Raw genomic sequence first — 21,862 nt, 5'->3', positions numbered from 1 at the left:
TCAAATCTTGCCAACCAAACATTTGGCTTTGACGCCAAAGAATTTTCAACCAACGGCTCAAACACTTTATAAATTGAAAGATACTAACATACAACTGAATTTACGTGTAAGACCATACTTTGTAGACAAGCGAATGTAGTTGAAACGTCCTACTTACCAGAGGAAAATAAGGATCTGTGCATTAGAATCCTGTAGTATATTTGCTAATCCATTTTCGAAAAAACTCACTGTTTATAGAAACTCTACACTGCATAGCGACAAGCAGGACACAACTGACAGATTGATCTAACAAAATTTGTTGTTCTGACAAAAGCTCACTGGAAAAAAAATCTACATGACCAAAATATTTCGAGACTAACCTAAAAACAAACATTGCATTTGCTACACAAACATTGCTTGCTCCTGCTAAGAAAAAAATAAAAACAAATCATTGTTACTAACCCTTAACAACAAAATTGGTTTTACATTGTATCCCATGTTAGTGCTGATTTTTTTTGACACATTGTAATGAGAATATGAGAGTAATGTCATAGCCCAGTGTTCGAAGTGTTCTTGTAGGGGCTCTAGTGCAAGGGACACCTGAGAAAATGACACTCATGGTTTGTTAATGATTTGTTTCTCATGGCACTCATGGTGACTCTGCTACGAAATTCAATCCTTTGACGGTGGCAACTATTCAATTACTGGTCTTTATAGAGATTGTAGGCAAAAATTAAAAAGAAGATATCCGAACAAAATGAAGTGCTCGAAGATGGACCCAGAAGCCTTACCAACCAGCAAGGAAATCTAAAAGCTCCAGATGATTTTCAATATACTACATGCAACAATATGTTTCATCAGCCTTCTGCCTAAGCAAAATGCACCAGTAGTGAACCAGATCTTTCCTTATCTGTAACCACAGAGGTAATAATCAGGCCTACACCCGATAAAAAAACCCAGTTAAACACATCGTTAAATTTTAAAAAGGTCATGAAGAAGATCAAAGGAGAGCTAACGTACTCCCCAACCCAAGGAAGGTAGATTCTGGACTACCCGCTCTTGATTTGGTTCTACTTCTCCATCACTAAAGATCAACACTCTCAACAAAGAGATATTTTTCTCGACCTCGCTCTTCCAGAGCCTAATAAGAAGGTGAATACCAATCAGGCTGCAAGTAGTATTATAATAAATCACTTCATTTTGAGGAGCATAGAACAAGGATAATAATCAATGGCATGCTGACATTACGGTAGAGGTAATATAAAAACATACTATTGCACTTGACTCCTTGTAAATTCCAATGTAGTTCATGTCAACAAAAAAACATGCAGTCCAACAAGAAATAATATGATGGACTGGTTTCCTTAATATATACCTATTGTTGTTATTTTTAGCATAAGAGAGGACATCTAGAAGGCCGGAAGAAATATAAATATGGACATGTGTCATAGAGAAACAGTAGCAAATGCAATTGCTCCTGCTTGCAGAAATTGAATTTCCCCTGCCTAAGTTTTTGTTCATGTCCACTTGTCTAATCTTTGTAATGTGAAATTAAGGGGGATTTCAGCAAACACTCCCATCCAGTACTACATAAGCTTCCCTCTCCTTTGAGATATCATATGCAACCATCTGTGGTTCAAAATTGAAAAGTACCTTAATTCTACTGGATTTCGCAGATATAGCCAAATAACGCTAAGTATTGCATTTAACTTTGCAATCACGTGCACACTCTAGAAATTCAAAGAGATACATATGCTACGTAATAAGAAGCACATCATGTAATTCATCCAAATGAGAACTCACGACTCAGAACAACTTCTCACCTGGCTAGTGTGCGCACGGACAGGCGGGTTTCGAACGGACCATGCTGATCGTCATGGAAGTGCGGGTGCTGCAGTTACTGGAACCGTGTGGTAGGCTGAAACAGCGGTGCTAGGGTGAGGGGTTCCAAGGACACCTACTATGTGGCACCAGCACCACGAGCGAGAGGAATCGCTCCTTCCTGCAATGGAAAAAAACAACAAACATCAATTATACATGCTGAGGAGATCATATGTTATTTAATACTAACATAATTGTCAGGTACTTGCATCGTGTTTGAGAGAGGATGAAGACAACCAGAGATGTTCCCTTGAGCACATGCACAAGATTCTTTATTTGCTATTCTATAAGACAAGCAATATAAAAATGGCATGTGTTAGGTATTTCATCAAATACAAAGAAGACATAGGACCTTGAGTAATGGATGAACAAATAATTAAACAATTTATATATTCACAAATCGTAATGTGTAGAAAACATGGTCTGTTTCTATGGACGAATAATTAAACTGTAGACACTATTGAGATGCCAGATTTAATTAAGTAGTTAGTACATAGTTTAGCTGGAGGCATGGGTACAAATCATTATGTCATTCATGATGAGACAAAATTACCAGCAATTTTTCTATTATAAACTGAGCGAAAGGTGTATAGCAACAATACCTGCTTGCCTCTGCTAGTAGATTTACCAAACTATCCAATTGCTTTTGTTGGATTCGCAAGGTAGTTCATCCCTAAACCCTCCATCACTACGGAGCAAATCAACAAAACCAAGACCAACAGTAGGGGCGGATCCAATAAAAGGACACGGTGGACATATGCACACTTGATAACTTTTGTAGAAAATCAAATTTGGTAGACTTGATATTAGATCAGATCTGAGTACACCAAATAGCTTAGGTTAGGGTTTGGGTCCTCGGCTTCGCACAGAAGAGAGAGCAGAGAAGGGATGGGCGTACCTGTTGGATGCTTGTCACCGGCAAAGGGTCCGCCGAAGACATGGCGAAGGGCCCGACGAAAACCTGGGCACCTAGCATAGGGCTGTCGCGATGGTCTGCGGTCGCCACGAGAGAGAGAGTGCGCACGGGCCCTGCGCCCTGGTGGCCGGCGGTGGGAGGCCTGTATTGCCGTGCCGGAGGCAAGCAGTCTGGCGTCCTTGGCCGGCGCCCTCGCCTGATGGGCGGCTCCCTCGCCTGGTGGGCAGGTGCCTCGTCTGTGAGGGAGACATCGAGGAGGAGGAGTCGCGCGTGTGCGAGAGGAGACGTCGAGGGAGTGGGGGAGTCGCGCGGGGTGGGAGGCGGCGTCGGGGGCGAGGGGGAGGCAAATTTTTTTTTGCACGGACGGGCAGAGCGACGACGCAAAATTTTGTCGCACGGGAGAGGCAGGACGATGAGGCGAAGTTAAATTGTCGCACCAAAAAGTGTCCACGCTTTGTTCTTTTTAATTGTAGGAGATATTTTATATATAACTAATAAAAAGAACAAAACTAAAAGAACGAGATGGTGCGACAAATTTTCGGGTGGTCACTCTGCCTTCCTGTGTGATCCCGCAAGTACCCGACGCGCCGAAGCGTGCGATCCCGCCCGGCGCTTCCTGACCCTTTCCCTGAAAATGCCACTCCATGCGGGACCAAGGAGATCACACCTCATCGTATGCCACCGTGCAATAGATGTAAACTGAGCCATTGAACGCCACCAGAAAAATGGTAGGAATTGATTCACGCCCCCATGGCTACGGCACCCCCGCGGGCGGCGCGCCGGCGAGAGTGGTCCCCGACGGTCCTCCTCCCTCACCCCCCATGCGGGCACAGCCACGGTTCGATCCCAGCGCCATGCAGTGGCGTAGGCAGGATTTGTAGCTATGGTTATCCATTTTCTAAATTTTTTTAATGCTATACCAATTTGATAAGTAAATAGAACCAATGATAAACTTTATCGCTCTTTGTTTCAACAATTCTCCAAGAGAATTATATAATGTTTCAATATATATCCAATACTGCAAAAAATCATATATTGAAATAAAATAATTCAGTGTTGCACTTGCACCTAAAAAATCAGTTTTGCATACCCTATGGCTTGTGCACTTTTCCTGTCTGACTGTCTGTGCAGATCGCAGATCACCGAACCGATCATATATTGAAACTGAAGAAACTGAAAGGAAAAGAAGAAACGTATGTACTTGTGACTAAAGGAGAATAGGGATAGATCATAGACGTTGGCTCAGCAGCCAGCAGGATTTAACGTTGGCTCAGCAGTTCAGTCTTGGAGTCGCTAGGATTCAGAGTACCTGCTGGGCTGCTGCTTTGCGTTTGCCGTCGTGGCGATGCCGATGTCAGAGTCCGATGGGCGATGGCCGACTAGTGCTCGCCGCCGGCAGCAGTTGCATCGCGGCCGTCCACCGATCCCAGTACCCCACAATTGCACCGCACACCACGCGAAAGAAGGAAAGCAAACAATACGATTGGAGACGAACTGACGGCGGCAGCTGGAAGATCCTGAGCGATTGAGCGAGTCCTGACTCTACCTATGGGCTTTGGTTGGGCCGAGCGCAGGGTGGTCCACGGCCCACAGGGACCACCCTGTAGCTCCGCCCCTGGCGCCATGGAGCCGCCACCGCCGCCGGTGGGAGGGGCCGCTGCCACCATGGGAGTCGGCCATCTCGGGGCCTCCCCAACGCCTTTTAGATCCGGCGGTGCTCCCTCCTCAACCTAGGATCCGGTAGCTCCCCCTCCCCATCGCCCTGTTGATCCGATGGCGCCCCGTCCCCATCCCCATCGTCAGCTGCGCCCCGTCCTTTGGTGCTAGATCAGCGGGGTCCAACGCCGCGGCCGCTCATGTATCGCATTTCTCGAGGCTTTTCTCGTCGGCCTAAGCGGCTCAGCGTACTGGGCTTGGATTCACGCGGGGACCGAGTCGGCCCCGGCGCCTGCGCCGCCACAGGAGGAGGAGGACGAGGGCCCGGCACGCTACATCCCCATCAAGGCCTACTTCCTCTCCACCAGGTAAGCACTCAGCGCCGCTCCAGCGCTTGCTCGATAGGTGTTTGATGATTTATCAGCGAGGAAACATTCGGTGCTACCGTGCTATTCTGAAGAGATGCCAATGCCCAATTGGCGCTGCGAACTAAAATGACGTGTTTTTAATTTTTCCTCCTCACCATGGCAGCATTGATCTGAAGAGCATGCAAGCAGAGGATGGGAATGATATTGTACCTCCGCCGACCTGTTCGCTTAACTACATTGCGCTTCGATACTCCGAGTTCCCACCTGAGATTATTTTCCAGTATGGTTCTGCTGTGCTTTTCAGCATTGCTGATCATGAAGCTGAGTACTATCTTGATATAATTAGGAAGCATGCTTCAGGATGGCTTCCAGAGACGAGAAAAGATGGTATGCCCAGTTTGCTCACTGCTAAATTGTGTCTGTTTACTGCTTTTTACTTGCCTCCATTTTTGTGTTCTTCTATAACATTTGCATGGACAGAAAACAGTACAATTGCCTTCTGTTATATTCAAGATCCTATTTGGTAACTGTGAAAGAACTCAACTTAAAGAGAATCATCGCATGCCTAGGCTGTGCGTTGTGTGCATTTTTGTTTAGCAGAAATAAGTTGCCACTGCTTTTTGGTCACTGTGATGCTTTGGCATATGCCCCTTGGAATTTCGCTGGTTGACTCTTTGTAAAGATGCAGTGCCATCTATTTTGCATGGACAGATTATGCAGTGGTTGAGAAACCATCCTTGACAACATTGATGAAAGGAGGTCTTGATTATATAGTTCTTAAAAGTTTGGACACGGATGGGATTTGCATAATTTCAAGCGTTCTTGGTCAAAGTCTCGCCCTTGATCATTATATTCGACAGGTACTAAAATTCTGCGAAGTTAATGAACTTATGTGTTGTGACAGTATCATCAAAGCTTTGTCTAGAAGTTCTAAACTCCAAAAATACTAATTTGATAGGTTGATGATATGGTTGAGGAATTCACTGAAATTAATCGTGTCATGGAAAAAACTGGCAGCTTCACCATGCAAAGAAAAAAACTCTTTCAACTTGTGGGGAAGGCTAATTCGAATCTTGTGGATGTTATCATCAGACTTGGTCTTTTTGACAGGTATGTCTACGACACTCAAGTACTGTGCTTCCTATTTAGGATGGTTCCATCTCTCATACAACATATATGAAGTTAAATATTTTTTATGGATCAAAGAATGTGTGAATCCCATGTGAACGATTGTGAAGGTGTGCGTCGGTGCAGAAAGTGATCAACTAGTGAATATTTGTAGTTTTGTTGTACGTTGTGATCGGAGGTGACCTAGCATTCCATGACACAGGATTTATACTGGTTCGGGCAACGTGCCCTACGTCCAGTCGGTCGGTGACTTTATTCCTGAGCCCAGGTGCTCGAAGTTTGCAGTGGGGTTACAAACGGGAAGGAGAAAGATGAGGTGTACAAGAGGTCCGGTCGGCTCCGACCGGAAGGGCCGAGAGTGACAGGAACTTCACTATGAGCTAAGTGTTCAAGCGTGTGCTTGCGGTCTGAACCTGGCGGTTCTGTGGTTGTGAGCTATCGATCTAAGGAACTCTGGCCTACTGGAATCGGTTTGTCCTTTTTGTTGGAGGAAGCGCACCCCCTTTTATAGATGAAGGAGATGGCTTTTCAAATGAGAGGGTCAGGGTACGTATGCTGTCGAGCCTTGTTGCCCGCGTCCACCGAGCCTTGTTGCCCACACCGACGGGTACAAGATAGTGGTAGGCGCCTACAACACTGTTGCTGTCGCTGTAGAATGTTAGATGCACACGGGAGGTCGTGCTGCCTTTTTTAGGGATGGTGGACGTTGGTACCTGTAAATACTGTTTGATGCCTAGAGGCATGTGAGGAGTCTCGCTATGTTCACCCGGTACGGTAAATCCTGGTGCTCATACCGCTATCGATGTCCAGAGACACGCGGGGGGTCTTACCGTATGGGAGTTTTAGCGGCCCCTACAATACTGTAGAGGGAGATGTCGGCGCCTATAATACTATTTGTGTCAGGTGGCTGCAGAGTACTGTTCTGTGCAAGGTATAGTCCCTGGTACAGTGGTTTTGACTTGTGAGCCTTGCCTTGCCTTTCTCCGCATGTCTTCTGGTTCCTACCGAGCGGGCGTCCCTGGTCGGATGGCTCCAGTTGGCTCTGAGTGCGTCGGTCGGAGAAGAGCGGTGAACAGGGTTCCTACGAACCCCGTTCGGAGGGACGCGGGGTTGGAGTCGGAAGTAGGGCTCGGGGCAGGCCTTCTGATTGGAGAGACCGTCCGGAGGCGGCTGAAGCCCGAATTGAGCGCTCCGGTCGGAGAGGTGGGCCGAAGTAGCTGACGAGCAGGCGTTGCTTTTCTTGGGCCTGGCCTTCCGGTCGGTTGCTGGACCGTTCCTTTGCCCTGTTGTTTTTAGACTCTTGGGCCGAGCATTGGCGCAGAAGCCGGTCCCTGAGGGACCCCGGGTTTATGAACCCGACAGGAGCCCCCGAGCCCCCGGGTGATTCAGGTAGAATCGTCTGGGGGATTTTTTTGTCTTGCCGATGGGTGCGTGCTAGCGCACCCACGGGTGTAGCCCCCGAGCCCCCGGGCGGTTCGGGCAGAACCGTCTCGGGGTGTTGTTTTAGCGGGCGTGTGTGCGTGTTTTAAGTTTGAGATGGATTTTTGTCAACCAAGGCGTCGTTGTGCAGCCGAGGCATTTTTCAACCTACTGATCCCGGTGTCGAAGCGCGCCGTGGATCGGGCGAGGAAGTTAGTCCGAGCGTGAGAGAGCTCACTGATCCTGGCGTTGATGCGCGCCGTGAGATCGGGTGAGGGAGTTGTTTCGGTCGTGAGAGAGCTCACTGATCCTGGCGTCGGTGCGCGCCGTAGTTTTGAAATGGTTAGTTCAGGGGACGGACGAGACCGAGCCTGTGGGTCCTGGTGTCGTGGATCCTTGGCCTTGGCGTAGCCTGGGCAGCCGAGGTAGTTAGTTCAGTTAGTTTTCACGCGAGTTCGGAGTCACGGTCCCTGGATTTTTGGAGCGCAGTCGGAAGTGAAGCCGTTACGCGAGTTCGGAGTCGTTTGGAGCGCAGTCGGAAGTGAAGCTGTTACATGAGTTCGGAGTCGCAGTCCCTGGATTTTTGGCTTGAGCCCTCGAGCCCTGTCGGGCCTTCGTAGGGGTCGATGTGAGTTGTGTGTGTTACCCCATCCGGTTCCTCACAACCAGAGGGGCTGAGTTTCGTCGCTTGTTCCGATCGCTCGGGCTCGAAGACTAGCTCGGTGAGTTCGCTAACGGGTGTGATCGAGTGGAATCCGGGTCCATCATTCGTGACGGGGTCAGCATAGCCCTCTTGTGACATTCCACTACTCCTTTACCTGCAACCCGATAGATGCCTAGGTTGTTCTAGAGGCCGACTCAGGTGGCCTAATGGCCTCCCATCGATGGAGATTCTGTGGGCCTGGTGAGAGGTTCAGGATCGAATAAGAAAGTTGAGATGACCCGGTTTGTCGGACCGGGCAAGGGCCACACGGTGTTCATCCATGGTTTTCTCCCCTGGCTCTGTTGTTTGCTCATGTTGAATGAGGCAACCGCCGCTTCGTGACGCAACACGGAGTGTTCTGGTGCATTTCGCTGCACGTGTGATGCTTAGTTCCTAAGCCCCCGGGCAGTTCAGGGCCCGAATCATCTGGGAGGCGCGGGCGTATGGAATGAAATGTGCGTATGGATGTATGAAATGATTGTAATAAAATAGAGGGGGTTTGATAGTGTTTACCTTGACGACTAGAGTGACAGGGCTCGGAGAGCTTCAGTCGGAAACGTCCGACTGGGACCCGTACTCGTCAATCGTGATGGAGTTGGCATGGCCCACATGGGGCATCCCTTTGCTTCCTACCTTGGTAGCTGCCTCATCTGCATGAGAAGGTCAGGAGCTCCATGTTCTTCTACTGAGCATCTATGGGTGCGATGCCCTTGAGGTACCCGTTGTGCTTGCCGAAGCCGAGGGAGCGGAACCGAGCGGATCCCTGGCGGTCGCAGTGGTATTTGCAGTAGTAGAAAATGTAAAAGGTAAGTTTGTGGGTGAGTCCCCGTGTGAACAGTTTTTTTGTATTAATGAATACATCAGTACTGTCCTTGTGACAGAACCACGATATCCTTTCTCTATTTATATCCTAGCATAACCTTCGTTCTTATCCTTTCTCTCTCGTACCTACCCGTTTGTCCCATAGGGTGCGACCTTGGGAGTCCGGGGCATGGCCCGCGGGGCTCGATTGCTCGTATCTGTAGGGAAAGGCGGGGTGTGTTCGATTGGGACTAAGAACAGAGTTACGTAGGGTAATCAAAGACATGGAATGTGTTTCCATTCGGGGACAAAGTTGTTAATTATGTGATAGTAAAAAGAAAAGGGGAGGTAATCTTTATTATTGTTCCCTTATGGAGCCCCCGAGCGACCCGGGCTGAAAAGTGTTCGGGCTAGGGTGCTCTTTACAGGAGCATGTGTTCAACTAAAAAAAGGTGGTTAGACCAAATTTAGGGGGAAAACGACGTAGTTGTTCAATGTTCCAAGTGTTGGTGAGAGTGTTGCCATTGTTGTCCTCCAGTCGGTAGGTGCCCGGTCGGATTACTTCGATCACCATATAGGGTCCTTCCCATGGTGGAGAGAGCTTGTGTTTTTCCTTCATTGATTGGGTCCTCTGGAGTACGAGATCGCTGACTTCGAGTATCCGTCCCCTGATCTTCCTTTTGTGGTACCTGCGGAGGGTTTGTTGGTAGCGAGCGGAGCGGATGACGGTCGTTTCACGGGCTTCTTCGAGTAGGTCGACCGCATCTTGTTGAGCCTCCATGGCTCGGTCGCAGTCGAAAGCCTTCACTCTTGGTGCGCCGTGGTCGAGGTCGGAGGGCAACACTGCCTTAGCTCCGTAGGCCAGGAAGAAGGGAGTGAATCCCATGGATCGGTTTGGGGTCGTTCTTAGGCTCCAGAGGATCGCTGGAACCTCTGCTACCCATCGCCTAGCGTATTTGTTGAGTCCGTTGAAGATGCGTGACTTAAGTCCTTGGAGGACCATGCCATTGGCACGTTCGACCTGACCGTTAGTTCATGGATGTCCGACCGAAGCCTAGTCGATCCTGATACCGTATCCGTCGCTGAAGTCTAGGAACTTTTTTCCGGTGAAGTTAGTCGCGTGGTCAGTGATGATACGGTTAGGAACACCGAACCGGTAGATGATGTCGAGGAAGAATTTGACTGCCTCCTCCGACCGGATGTTGGTGATGGGTTTGGCCTCTATCCACTTGGTGAATTTGTCGACCGCTACGAGTAGGTGAGTGAAACCATCTGGGGCCTTTTTGAGGGGTCCTACCATGTCGAGGCCCCAGACCATGAATGACCTAGTGATGGGGATGGTTTGGAGCTCTTGTGTTGGTAAATGGGTTTGCCGAGCATAGAACTGGCATCCTTCACACCTGCGGATGACCTCCTCCGCATCTCGTAGCGCGGTGGGCCAGTAAAAACCTTGGTGGAAGGCTTTTCTGACCAGCGACCTTGGGGCCGGGTGATGCCCTCAAATGTCGGCATGGACCTTGAGGAGGAGCTGCCTCCCTTGGTCGGTGGGGATACACTTCATGAGTACTCCTGATGGGCTCCGTTTGTAGAGCTCGTCACCGAGCGCGACGAAGGTCTTTGCGCATCGAGCGGTCCATTGAGCTTCAGTCCTTTCGGGTGGGAGAACCTCCTCGAGGAGGTAGGCGAGTAGCGGTACTCGCCAGTCGGTTTGATCAAGTGCCAGTACGGCGACATTCGCGGGTGACATAGAGGTACTGGGGTCGGAGCCCCCGGGCGCGGCTGGGCGTCGGGGTCGAAGCCCTCGAGCGCCGGCTGGGCATCGGGGTGTGTTCGGGTTGGACCTTCCAGGATGCGGGCGGACGGCTCATGGATGTTGTTGATGATGACCCCGCTTGGGGATGGATCCCGCCTGGCGGCCAGTTTCACGAGGGAATCGGCGGCATCGTTGTCCCTTCGAGGGACGTGATGTAGTTCGATCCCCTAGAATTTGTCCTCGAGCTTACGCACCTCTTGGCAGTATGCTGTCATGAGGGGGCTTTTGCAGGAGGACTCCTGATGAGGACATCACTCCTTCGGATGTACCAGCTGATCCTCCAACCGTCATGCAAGGTCCAATGACCCAGGCTCGAAAGCGACAACTCAATTTAGAGGTGAGCTCGTTCTTAAGCGATATTTTTTATACTTTTGAGAATAGACTACTACCTAATGATGTTATCTTGCTTAAGAACATTGGAGAGGGTCATGAAGGACTTATAGGAAGTGGTGGAGGTGATGATTACCAGCAAGGACATCCAACACAAGCCGGAGGCCCAGTCCAACAAGAATTTGAGTCTGCCTCGGCCTCCAGGACCAGTCTGCCTTAAACTGGTCGCCTAGGACGCATCCGGACTCCGTTTTCGATGATCCACATATGGATGGAAAGCTAATTTGATAAGGAAGCCAATCCAAGTGGTTTCATGTCAAAAGCTGTTCGGAATCAACGGAAATCGTCGAAACAAGTCAGTATCCAGAATCTGCCAGGGTGCTGCGACACCGTCTTTTGGTCCGTTGGACTATGTATCGAGTTTGGGCCTATTAGGGGCGCGTCCAGGGGTCTTGCACGACCCTAGAGTCTTCATAAACAGCCACCACCCCTCCATTAGGGTTCGGGTTTTGCTTAGATTATTCTGTCAAGAATAGTTTCGTCGTTCATCGGTTTGTGAGACCCCAACTCATGAGATTAATCATTCATTTGCAATTTGGTTGCGTTCTTTCTTGTTCTTGCTTGTGTTCTTCATTGCGCATGCAGGGATTAGCCTTCTTGGCGAGGTCAACCTGGTCCATGACTCGGTTGATAACCAGAGGAGCTGTGGTGCTAAGATTGCAGGGTTCGATCTTTCGATCTGAAGCCGGATCGATGTGTCATTCTCCGCCACAACTATAGTTACCATCACCTGACGGAAGATCGGGATCCCCGTGTCCATCAAGTGGTAATTAGAGCTAAGGTATACCGTCAGGTTCACTTTTATTCCCTAGTTTGAGTGTTTCGCATTCGTCCCATAGTCCAGTGCCATACTCGTTTTTCCTATCCTAGAACCTTCCGCGCCACAGCCTTTGCATATTTCAGTTTCATAGTCCGTCGTGTTGAGTTTGTGTCCTGGTCGAGGTCTTGTTGCTGGTTAGGTCGTGTTAGAGTCTAGTTCGTGTGTTTTTCCCCATCGTTTCCATCAAATCTTGGCTGTTGTGACCAATTTTGCACACATTGTTCCCGTTTTGTCCTCTAATTCGGAGCCAATTCTTAAAACTGGTCTAGTTTTCGTATACGAACTTCGTTTTCGACGTTTCATATATGCAAATTGATCAAAAAAATTTTTGGATCTGTCCATCCCCAAGCTTGCTGGGGTTCGAAATTTTTAGATTGCTCAAAAATTGGTCACAAGATCCTTGTTTCGTGGTCACAAGGTTTTTGTCGATTTTGATCCAGTTTTCTAAAAATTCCACAGGCCACTTCTTTCACTTGGTTGAGCTCATATTTTCTGTGGTTACTTCTTTTGTGCTCCTAAGTAAAGGAAAAATATCAAAAAATAAAATAAAAAAGTCAAAATTTTCCAAAAAAAACAACGACAGCCAAAAAAATAGAAAAAAGAGAGGGGCAAAAGAAGAACAATATTTAGAGGAGCACATAGAGAAGACCAAAGTGAGCTATGTTAGCGCGTGTTGTCTGGTTCCTTGTTTGTGTTGTTGTCTCCATCCATCATACTTGTTTTTCTCACACCTATCACCTTGTTATCCACTATACTTTTGTCACACACCTGGTACTTGTAACACTTTAGACCAGTAACGAGAACAAGTACTTTGGACTATAATTCAGCATTACTTTCTGTTACTGACTTGTGTGCCAGATATACATGTTACTCTTTGTCTGCCTTCCAAGCTCCACAAACTCTTCAGATCAGTATAGACAAAGGGCCTTGCAATCTCGGTACCACTGCCTCACAGGTATCACGAACCAGCCGCCGGTTGTACCGCCCACTGTTTGTGTTGGTAAGAACTTTATAAGAGCTTGGTAAGACGCTTCCATTTGCTGTGAAAAGTGACACCACTGCAACCACGTAGTCATTTGGTAGGGATAACTTTCACCTGTTTGTTTCTGTTTTTGTGTTTTCAATGGCAGGAGATGAACAGACTGGAGATAACAATCCTAAGGGTTTCAACGAGTGTGTCAGTCAAGATCAACTACAAGCTGTTGTAGAGGATGCCCAAAAAAGGATGAATGAGGCCGTCAAGAAGGCCGTCACTGATGCACTCATTGAGCTCAACATTGGCAATAGCATGGAGAGATTGGACAAGCAAATTTCCACGCTAACCGATAAGGTTACTGAGTTGGAAACCTTTGTGGCGGGCAACAACGACATCTCCGGCAGCAACACCGATGGTCAAGACATGGTGTATGATGCCAACGGGAACATAGGTCAAGCAGCTATCCGACAAGAGAGATTATGACAACGTCTTCGCCGCAACACGATAGGTATGGGTGGTGTCCACCACCACCACCGTCAAGGTAATAATCACCGTGTGCTCGATGATCCTTATGCTAAAATTAAGTTCACAATACCATCTTTTTCGGGTCATTATGATGCTGAGGGATATCTTGATTGGGAGATGATGGTAGAACAAAAGTTTAGTGCCCACCTTGTACCTGAGCAGCATAGAGTTAGACAAGCTACTAGTGAGTTTAAGGATTTTGCCATTATTTGGTGAAATGGGCTAGCTGCACAGGATGCTTTACCTGGTACGTGGGAAGAACTTAAGGTAGCTATGCGTGATCGTTTTGTTCCTCCTTATTATAGAGACTTGCGTAAGAAATTGATGCGTTTAGAACAAGGAGATAAATCTGTACATGATTACTATGGTGAGCTCCAAAAGGGATTGATGCGCTGTAGTGTTGTGGAGGGAAACGAAGATGCTATTTGTCGTTTTTATTCGGGTTTGAGGCATGAGATTCAGGACATTGTTGATTATAAAGAATTTAACACTGTCAACCAGTTGTTTCAGTTTGCTATGCTTGCAGAAAAGGAATTGCAGGGGCGTGAACAGCAGGGCAAGAGCAAGGTCAGCACCAGCACATTCCCGTACGACCTTTAGATTTAGGTAAAAATTCTTTGCAGGTGCCTACCAAGAGTTCCTCATCCGTTGCATCGACGGGACGCACTTCGGGTATTCAGTGCCACCGCTGCCATGGCATTGGCCATGTGCAGAAGGACTGCCCAAGTCAGTGGGCATATATTGCTACAGAAGATGGTTATATCAGTACCTCTGACATTGAGGATGAAGAAGACCAAGATGCAGATGAGGAGGACGGCGAAGTCCTTGGTGACGAGGCCACGGTGTCCCATAGGAGCATCATTGTACAGCGGGTGCTCAGCTCACAAGTTCAGCAACCTGAGAAGCTACAACGCCATAACTTGTTCCAGATTTTCTTCGTCATCAACGACCATCGAGCACGTGTCATTATTAATGGAGGTAGCTGCAACAATTTGGTGAGTTCTGATTTGGTCAAGAAGCTTGGCTTGACCACATGCCCACACCCACGTCCATACCATATTCAGTGGCTAAATGATTCTGGTAAAGCAAAGGTAACACAAACTTGCAGAGTTTCATTTTTTATTGGTTCTTATGCTGATTCTGTTGATTGTGATGTGGTACCTATGCAAGCTTGTTCACTTTTATTGGGTCGTCCTTGGGAACATGATAATGATGCTACACACCATGGTATAAGTAATAAATACACTTTTGTGCGTAAAGGAAAGAAAATTACTTTGGTACCTTTGACCCCTGCTCAAATTGTACAAGCTGATAGAGAACGCGCTGCTAGTTTGAATGATGTTCAATCTGAAAATCAGCAAGTTGCTAATTCTATTTTCCCACCTAAAAAGGATAAGTCTATATCTATTCCTAAGGCTGAGGGGATTAAATTGAAGGGTGATGTTATGCTTGCAACAAAATGTGACTTTGCTGAAATTTCTGATGATAATTTTTGCTATGCTTTGGTATGCAAACGAGCTATATTTTCACTTGATGATATTATTAGCTCGGTACCTTCTGCTGTCACTAACCTTTTGCAGGAGTATGAGGACATTTTTCCAACTGAGATACCCCCGGGGCTGCCACCTATGAGAGGGATAGAGCATCAAATCGATTTGATTCTAGGAGCAACCTTGCCCAATCGTGCTGCTTATCGAACTAATCCAGAGGAGACTAAGAAAATTCAGCGACAAGTCCAAGACCTTTTGGACCGCGGGTATGTACGTGAAAGCCTTAGTCCTTGTGTCATTCCTGTACTTTTGGTTCCTAAGAAGATAGAACTTGGCGTATGTGTGTTGATTGTAGAGCCATCAATAATATTACTATTCGGTATCATCATCCTATTCCTAGGCTAGACGACATGCTTGATGAGTTGTGTGGTTCTATAATTTTCACTAAGATTGACTTGCGAAGTGGCTACCACCAAATTAGAATGAAACTTGGAGATGAATGGAAAACTGCGTTTAAAACCAAATTCAAGTTGTATGAGTGGTTAGTAATGCCTTTTGGTTTGACAAATGCACCTAGCACTTTCATGCGCTTAATGAATGAGGTTTTAAGAGCTTTTATTGGATATTTTGTGGTAGTTTACTTTGATGATATATTGATTTACATCAAGTCTTTTGATGAACATATGGATCACTTACGTGCTGTTTTTAATGCTTTACGTGATGCATGTTTATTTGGTAACCTTGAGAAGTGCATCTTTTGCATGGATCGAGTTTCTTTTCTTGGCTATGTTGTAACTCCAAAGGGAATTGAGGTAGACGAGATGAAAATTGAAGTCATAAAGAGCTGACCGGTTCCCCAAACCATCACACAGGTGAGGAGTTTTCTTGGTCTTGTAGGATTCTACCGCCGCTTCGTCAAAGATTTCAGCACCATTGTTGCCCCATTGCATGAGTTGACGAAGAAAGGAGTGGTGTTTCATTGGGGAGAGGCACAAGAGGAGTCATTTGACACTTTGAAGGACAAGCTTACACATGCACCATTGCTGCAACTTCCAAATTTTGGTAAGACTTTTGAGCTAGAATGTGATGCTAGTGGAGTTGGCATTGGTGGTATTTTGATGCAAGATGGTAAACCAGTTGCTTACTTTAGCAAAAAATTACATGGTCCTGTTCTTAATTATTCCACGTATGATAAAGAATTGTATGCACTTGTTCGTTCTTTGGAGACGTGGCGTCATTATTTGTGGCCTAAAGAATTTGTTATTCATTCTGATCATGAATCGCTTAAGTATCTTCGCTCTCAAAATAATCTGAATCGTAGGCATGCTAAATGGGTTGAATTTATTGAATCTTTTCCTTATATTATCAAACACAAGAAAGGGAAGGATAATGTGATTGTTGATGCTTTGTCTAGAAGATATACATTGCTGTCTCAACTTGATTGCCGGATTTTTGGTCTTCAATCCATTAAAGAACAATATGCGCTTGATCATGATTTTAAGGATGTGTTGCTTAATTGTAGAGAGGGACGCACATGGAATAAGTTTATGATCAGCGATGGGTTTTTGTTTAGAGCTAACCGCCTATGCATTCCAGTTGGTTCCGTTCGTCTTTTGTTGTTGCAGGAGGCACATGGAGGCGGATTGATGAGATATTTTGGTGCCAAGAAGACGGAGGAGGTGCTGTCCACACACTTCTTTTGGCCAAGGATGATGCGAGATGTAGAGCAGCATGTGGCTCGGTGTGCCACATGTCAAAAAGCTAAGTCACGATTGAACCCACATGGTTTGTATATGTCTCTTCCTGTTCCTTCTACTCTTTGGGCAGATATATCTATGGATTTTGTGTTGGGATTGCCAAGGACTAAGAGGGGGAGGGATAGTATTTTTGTGGTGGTTGATCGTTTTTCTAAGATGGCACATTTTATTCCTTGTCATAAGAGCGACGATGTTGTTCATATTGCTGACCTTTTCTTTCAAGAAATCGTTCGCTTGCATGGTATGTCTTCTACTATTCTTTCAGATCGCGATGCAAAATTCTTGAGTCATTTTTGACGCATGTTGTGGAATAAATTGGGGACCAAGCTGTTGTTTTCTACAACATGTCATCCCCAAACTGATGGGCAAACTAAGGTTGTGAATCGAACATTGTCCACTATGTTGAGAGCCATTTTGAAGCGTAATTTGAAGATGTGGGAAGAGTGTTTGCCGCATGTGGAGTTTGCATATAACAGAGCGAAACATTCCACCACCAAGGTAAGTCCTTTTCAGGTAGTGTATGGTTTTAACCCCCGTGCTCCTATTGATCTTTTGCCTTTACCTACCACTGAGAGAATGCATAGTGATGCTAGAGAGCGTGCTGATTTTATTCGTAAGTTGCATAAAATAACTAAAGCAAATATTGAAAGCATGAATGAAAAGTATAGAATTGCTGGTAGTAAAGGAAGAAAAGAGATTAAACTTGACTGGGTGATTTGGTTTGGTTACATTTAAGAAAAGATAGATTTCCTGAGCTACGTAAGTCTAAATTAATGCCAAGAGCAGCTGGTCCTTATAAGATTATTGAGAAAATAAATGATAATGCATACAAACTTAAGTTGCCATCCGAGTTCAGGGTTAGTCCCACATTTAACATTACAGATTTGAAACCTTATTTGGGAGAAGAAGATGAGCTTGAGTCGAGGACGACTCCAATTCAAGAGGGGGAGGATGATGAGGACATAACTCCTTCAGATGTACCAGCTGAACCTCCAACCGTCTTGCAAGGTCCAATGACCCGGGCTCGAAAGCGATAATTCAATTTAGAGGTGAGCTCGTTCTTAAGCGATACTTTTCATACTTTTGAGAATAGACTACTACCTAATGATGTTATCTTGCTTAGGAACATTGGAGAGGGTCATGAAGGACTTAGAGGAAGTGGTTGAGGTGATAATGACCAGCAAGGACGTCCAACACAAGCCGGAGGCCCAATCCAACAAGAATTCGAGTCTGCCTCGGCCTCCAGGACCAGTCTGCCTTAAACTAGTCGCCCAGGACGCATCCGGACTCTGTTTTCGATGATCCACATATGGATAGAAAGCTAATTTGATAAGGAAGCCAATCCAAGTGGTTTCACATCAAAAGCTGTTCGGAATCAACAGTAATTGTCAAAACAAGTCAGCGTCCAGAATCTGCCAGGGTGCTGCGACACCGTCTTTTGGTCCGTTGGACTATGTATCGAGTTTGGGCCCATTAGGGGCGCGTCCAGGGGTCTTACACGACCCTAGAGTCTTCATAAACAGCCACCACCCTTCCATTAGGGTTCGGGTTTTGCTTAGATTATTCTGTCAAGAACAGTTTCGCCGTTCATCGGTTTGTGAGACCCCAACTCGTGAGATTAATCATTCATTTGCAATTTGGTTGCGTTCTTTCTTGTTCTTGCTTGTGTTCTTCGTTGCGTAGGCTAGGATTAGCCTTCTTGGCGAGGTCAACCTGGTCCATGACTCGGTTGATAACCAGAGGAGCTGTGGTGCTAAGATTGTAGGGTTCGATCTGAAGCCGGATCGGTGTGTCATTCTCCGCCACAACGATAATTATCATCACCTGACGGAAGATCGGGATCCCCGTCTCCATCAACTCCTTCATGACCTGATCAACGACTAGTTCCGAGTCACCGCGGACGTAGAGTTGCGTAGCACCAAGCTCGATGGCGATGCAGAGTCCGTTGATAAGGGCCTCATATTCCGTGGCATTGTTTGAAGCTAAGAAGTGGAGGCGGATGGTGTAGGGGAGCCTACTCCCATCCGGGAAGATCAGAACCACTCCGGCCCCTGAGCCAGGCGCCATTACGGACCCATCGAAGTACATTGTCCAGTACTCATGGGTGACGTCTGGAGTCGGTAGCTGGAAGTCCGTCCATTCAGCAACAAAATCCGTGAGAGCCTAAGACTTAATAGTGGTGCAGGGGGTATATCTGATGTCATGGCCCATGAGTTCAAGTGCCCACTTGGAGATTCGTCCCACGACATCGTGGTTGCGGATGATGTCTCCAAGCGGGTATGAAGTGACGACTGTGACTTCGTGGTCGGTGAAGTAGTGTAGGAGCTTCCTGGTCGCCATTAGTACGGCGTATAGGAGTTTCTGCACCTGGGGGTACCGAACCTTGGGGTCAGTAAGTACTTCTCCGATGAAGTATACGGGTCGCTGTACCTTGAGCTGGTGTCCCGGTTCCTCCCTCTCGACGACCAGGGCGGCGCATACCACATGGTTACTTGCCGCGACGTAAAGGAGGAGGGGTTCTCCCCGTTCGGGAGGGACGAGGATTGGGGCCGACGTTAGGGACGTTTTGAGGCTTTTGAGAGCCTGCTAGGCTTCCTCAGTCTAGACAAAGGCGTCCGTCTTTTTGAGGAGCTTGTAGAGTGGCATCCATCGTTCGCCGAGCTGGGAGATGAAGTGGCTTAGGGTAGCTAGGCAGCCGGTGAGCCTCTGCATGCCCTTGACGTTGCGTATGGGACCCATGTTGGAGATGGCTACAATCTTTTCGGGGTTGGCCTCGATGCCCCGCTCGGATGTATCCGAGCAGCTTCCCCTTTGGAACCCCGAAAACACATTTTTCGGGATTCAACTTGATGTTGAACCTTCGGAGGTTCACGAATGTCGCGGCCAAGTTTGCGATCAGATCGCATGCTCGAGCTGTTTTGACCATTATGTCATCAACATAGACGGCGATCGTTGGTTTCAGCCGTTCGGCCTGATCAGGCTGATCAGGCGGGTCGATTTGGTCAGCGAAGCATTGCTGCATGCACCTTTGGTAGGTGGCGCCAGCGTTCTTCAAGTCAAAAGGCATGGTCACGTAGCAGTACGAACCATACAGGGTGATGAACGAGGTTGCAAGTTGATCGGACGTTTTCATCACGATCTAGTGATAGCCTGAGTAGGCGTCCAGAAAGGAGAGGATCTCGCAACCCGAGGTGGAGTCGATTATCTGGTCTATGCGCGACAAGGGAAAGTGATCCTTCGGACACGCCTTGTTGAGTCCAGTATAGTCAACGCACATTCTCCACTTCCCGGTCTTTTTCTGACAAGGACGGGATTGGCGAGCTAGTCGGAGTGGAAAACCTCCCTAATGAATCTGGCTGCCAGGAGCTTGGCGATTTCTTCGCCTATGGCCCTACGTCTCTCGTCATCGAAACGACGTAGGCGTTGCTTGGCAGGCTTTGAGCCCGGGATAAGGCATAGTGCATGCTCGGTGACCTCCCGTGGTATCCCCAGCATGTCAGAAGGCTGCCAGGCGAAGACATCGCGATTGTCGCGCAGGAAGTCGACGAGCTCGCATTCCTATTGGGACGGGAGCTGGGTCCTGATTCGCATCGTCTTGGCTAGGTCGGTGGGGTCGACACCCACCGTCTTGGTTTCCTCGAGTGGGTGAAAGGCCATCAAGGAGATCAGTTTGTTACAGTCTAGGACTGCTGGGGTTGATGACTCCCTGAGCTGCAGGAGCTCGGATGAGTTGACGACCGCGATGGCAAGCTCATAGTGCTCGCGGTCGCACTCGAAGGCGTGCGAGAAGGTGCTACTCACGGTGATGACGCCGTTTGGTCCTGGCATCTTCAGCTTGAGGTAGGTATAGTTGGGGATCACCATGAATCTTGCGTAGCATGGCCGCCCTAAGATGGCATGGTAGGATCCTAGAAAGTCCACTTCGAAGGTAAGGACCTCTGAGCGAAAGTTGGCCCGGCTGCCGAACGTGATGGGCAAATCGATCTGTCCGAGCGGGTATGCCTGCACTCCTGGGATTACCTCATGGAAGGGGAGCCCGCCAGGCAGAGCTCTGATCGGGGGATGCACATGGCATCGAGGGTGTTGATGTACAGGATGTTGAGGCCGCTGCCCCCGTCCATCAGCACCTTGGTGAGGCGCTTCTTGAGAACGATGGGGTCGATGACGAGAGGGTAGCATCCCGGTCTTGCGACATAGGAGGGATGGTCCCTTTGATCAAAAGTGATCGAGGATTCCGACCAGCTGAGGAAGGAGGGGATGGCCGTCTCGGTGGCGCATGCCTCCCTGTAGCGTACCTTATGCTGGTGTTTAGTCTAGATGGCGTCAGACCCGCCAAAGATCATGATGCACTCTTCGGGTTTGGGGAAACTGTCTCTGTCCTTGCCTATCGCGCCTCCCTTCTTGGCTACCGGCTCCTTGCCGTCTCCCTCCTTTGCCCCGCCGGCCTGTCGGAGGAAACATTTGAGGAGCTCGCACTCCTTGTAGAGGTGTTTGACGGGGTAGGCATGGTTGGGACACAAACCATCCATGAGTTTGTTGAAGTGGTCAGGCAGTCCCTATTGGGGCTGCTTGGCCACGCGATCAGCCACGACGACCAGCGTGGGGCTATCCGACCGGTGTCGATCTTTTTTGCTTTTCTTGCCCCTCTGCGTGGAGGGGCCTTCGTTCGGGTCCGTGCGCTTGGCTTTGACCTTGTCCCGGCCTCCGCCGAAGACCGCTCCAACCACCTCCTCACCAGAGGCGTGGTTGGTGGCGACGTTGAGCAGGTCATGGGTGGTACGGGGTTTCAAGCAGCCAAGCTTGTGGATCAGGGACTCGTAGTTCGTCCTGAAGTGGACGCGCTGAAGACGTCTACGTCGACAACATCGGGGAGGGAGTTGCATCATTGGGAGAACCTATGGATGTAATCCCACAAGGACTCGTTAGGCTCCTGCTGACAGCTCTTGAGGTCCCAGGAGTTTCCCGAGCGGACGTATGTCCCCTAGAAATTCCTGAAGAAGACCCTCTTGAGGTCCGTCCAGTCGCGGATGTTGTCGTGCGGAAGGAATTCAAGCCATGCCCAAACATGTTCCCCCACGCAAATGGGAAGGTATTGAATGATGAAATAGTCATCATCCACTCCTCTGGCCCGACAGGCCAGCCAGAAGTCTTCGAGCCAAATGTCTGGGTTGGTCTCCCTAGTGTATTTAGTGATGTTGGTGGGCGGCCGGAAACGCTGCGGGAACAGTGCTCACCGGATA

General features: G+C 48.1%; 1 protein-coding gene across 8 annotated transcripts in view; it reads left to right on the top strand.

The window, feature by feature from the left end:
• Positions 1-4,400: 4,400 nt before the first annotated feature.
• LOC136540084 (protein RETARDED ROOT GROWTH, mitochondrial-like) overlaps positions 4,401-21,862 on the top strand; it is a 30,136-nt gene continuing 12,674 nt past the window's right edge. For all 8 annotated transcript variants that reach the window (XR_010779863.1, XR_010779862.1, XR_010779860.1 and 5 more), the window contains exons 1-4: positions 4,401-4,800; positions 4,964-5,187; positions 5,512-5,660; positions 5,759-5,910. Coding sequence is in view for 2 of the 8 variants with exons in the window: in XM_066532074.1 (XP_066388171.1) it covers positions 4,980-5,187; positions 5,512-5,660; positions 5,759-5,910 (509 nt within the window). In the remaining 6 variants the exon portion in view is untranslated. The remainder of the gene's footprint in view (positions 4,801-4,963; positions 5,188-5,511; positions 5,661-5,758; positions 5,911-21,862) is intronic.

This window comes from Miscanthus floridulus, chromosome 2 (genome assembly GCF_019320115.1).
Source record: "Miscanthus floridulus cultivar M001 chromosome 2, ASM1932011v1, whole genome shotgun sequence".
NCBI classification, from domain to species: domain Eukaryota; kingdom Viridiplantae; phylum Streptophyta; class Magnoliopsida; order Poales; family Poaceae; genus Miscanthus; species Miscanthus floridulus.
The sequence above is the reverse complement of the archived record's forward strand: the minus strand, read 5'-3'. Positions and strand labels throughout refer to the sequence as shown.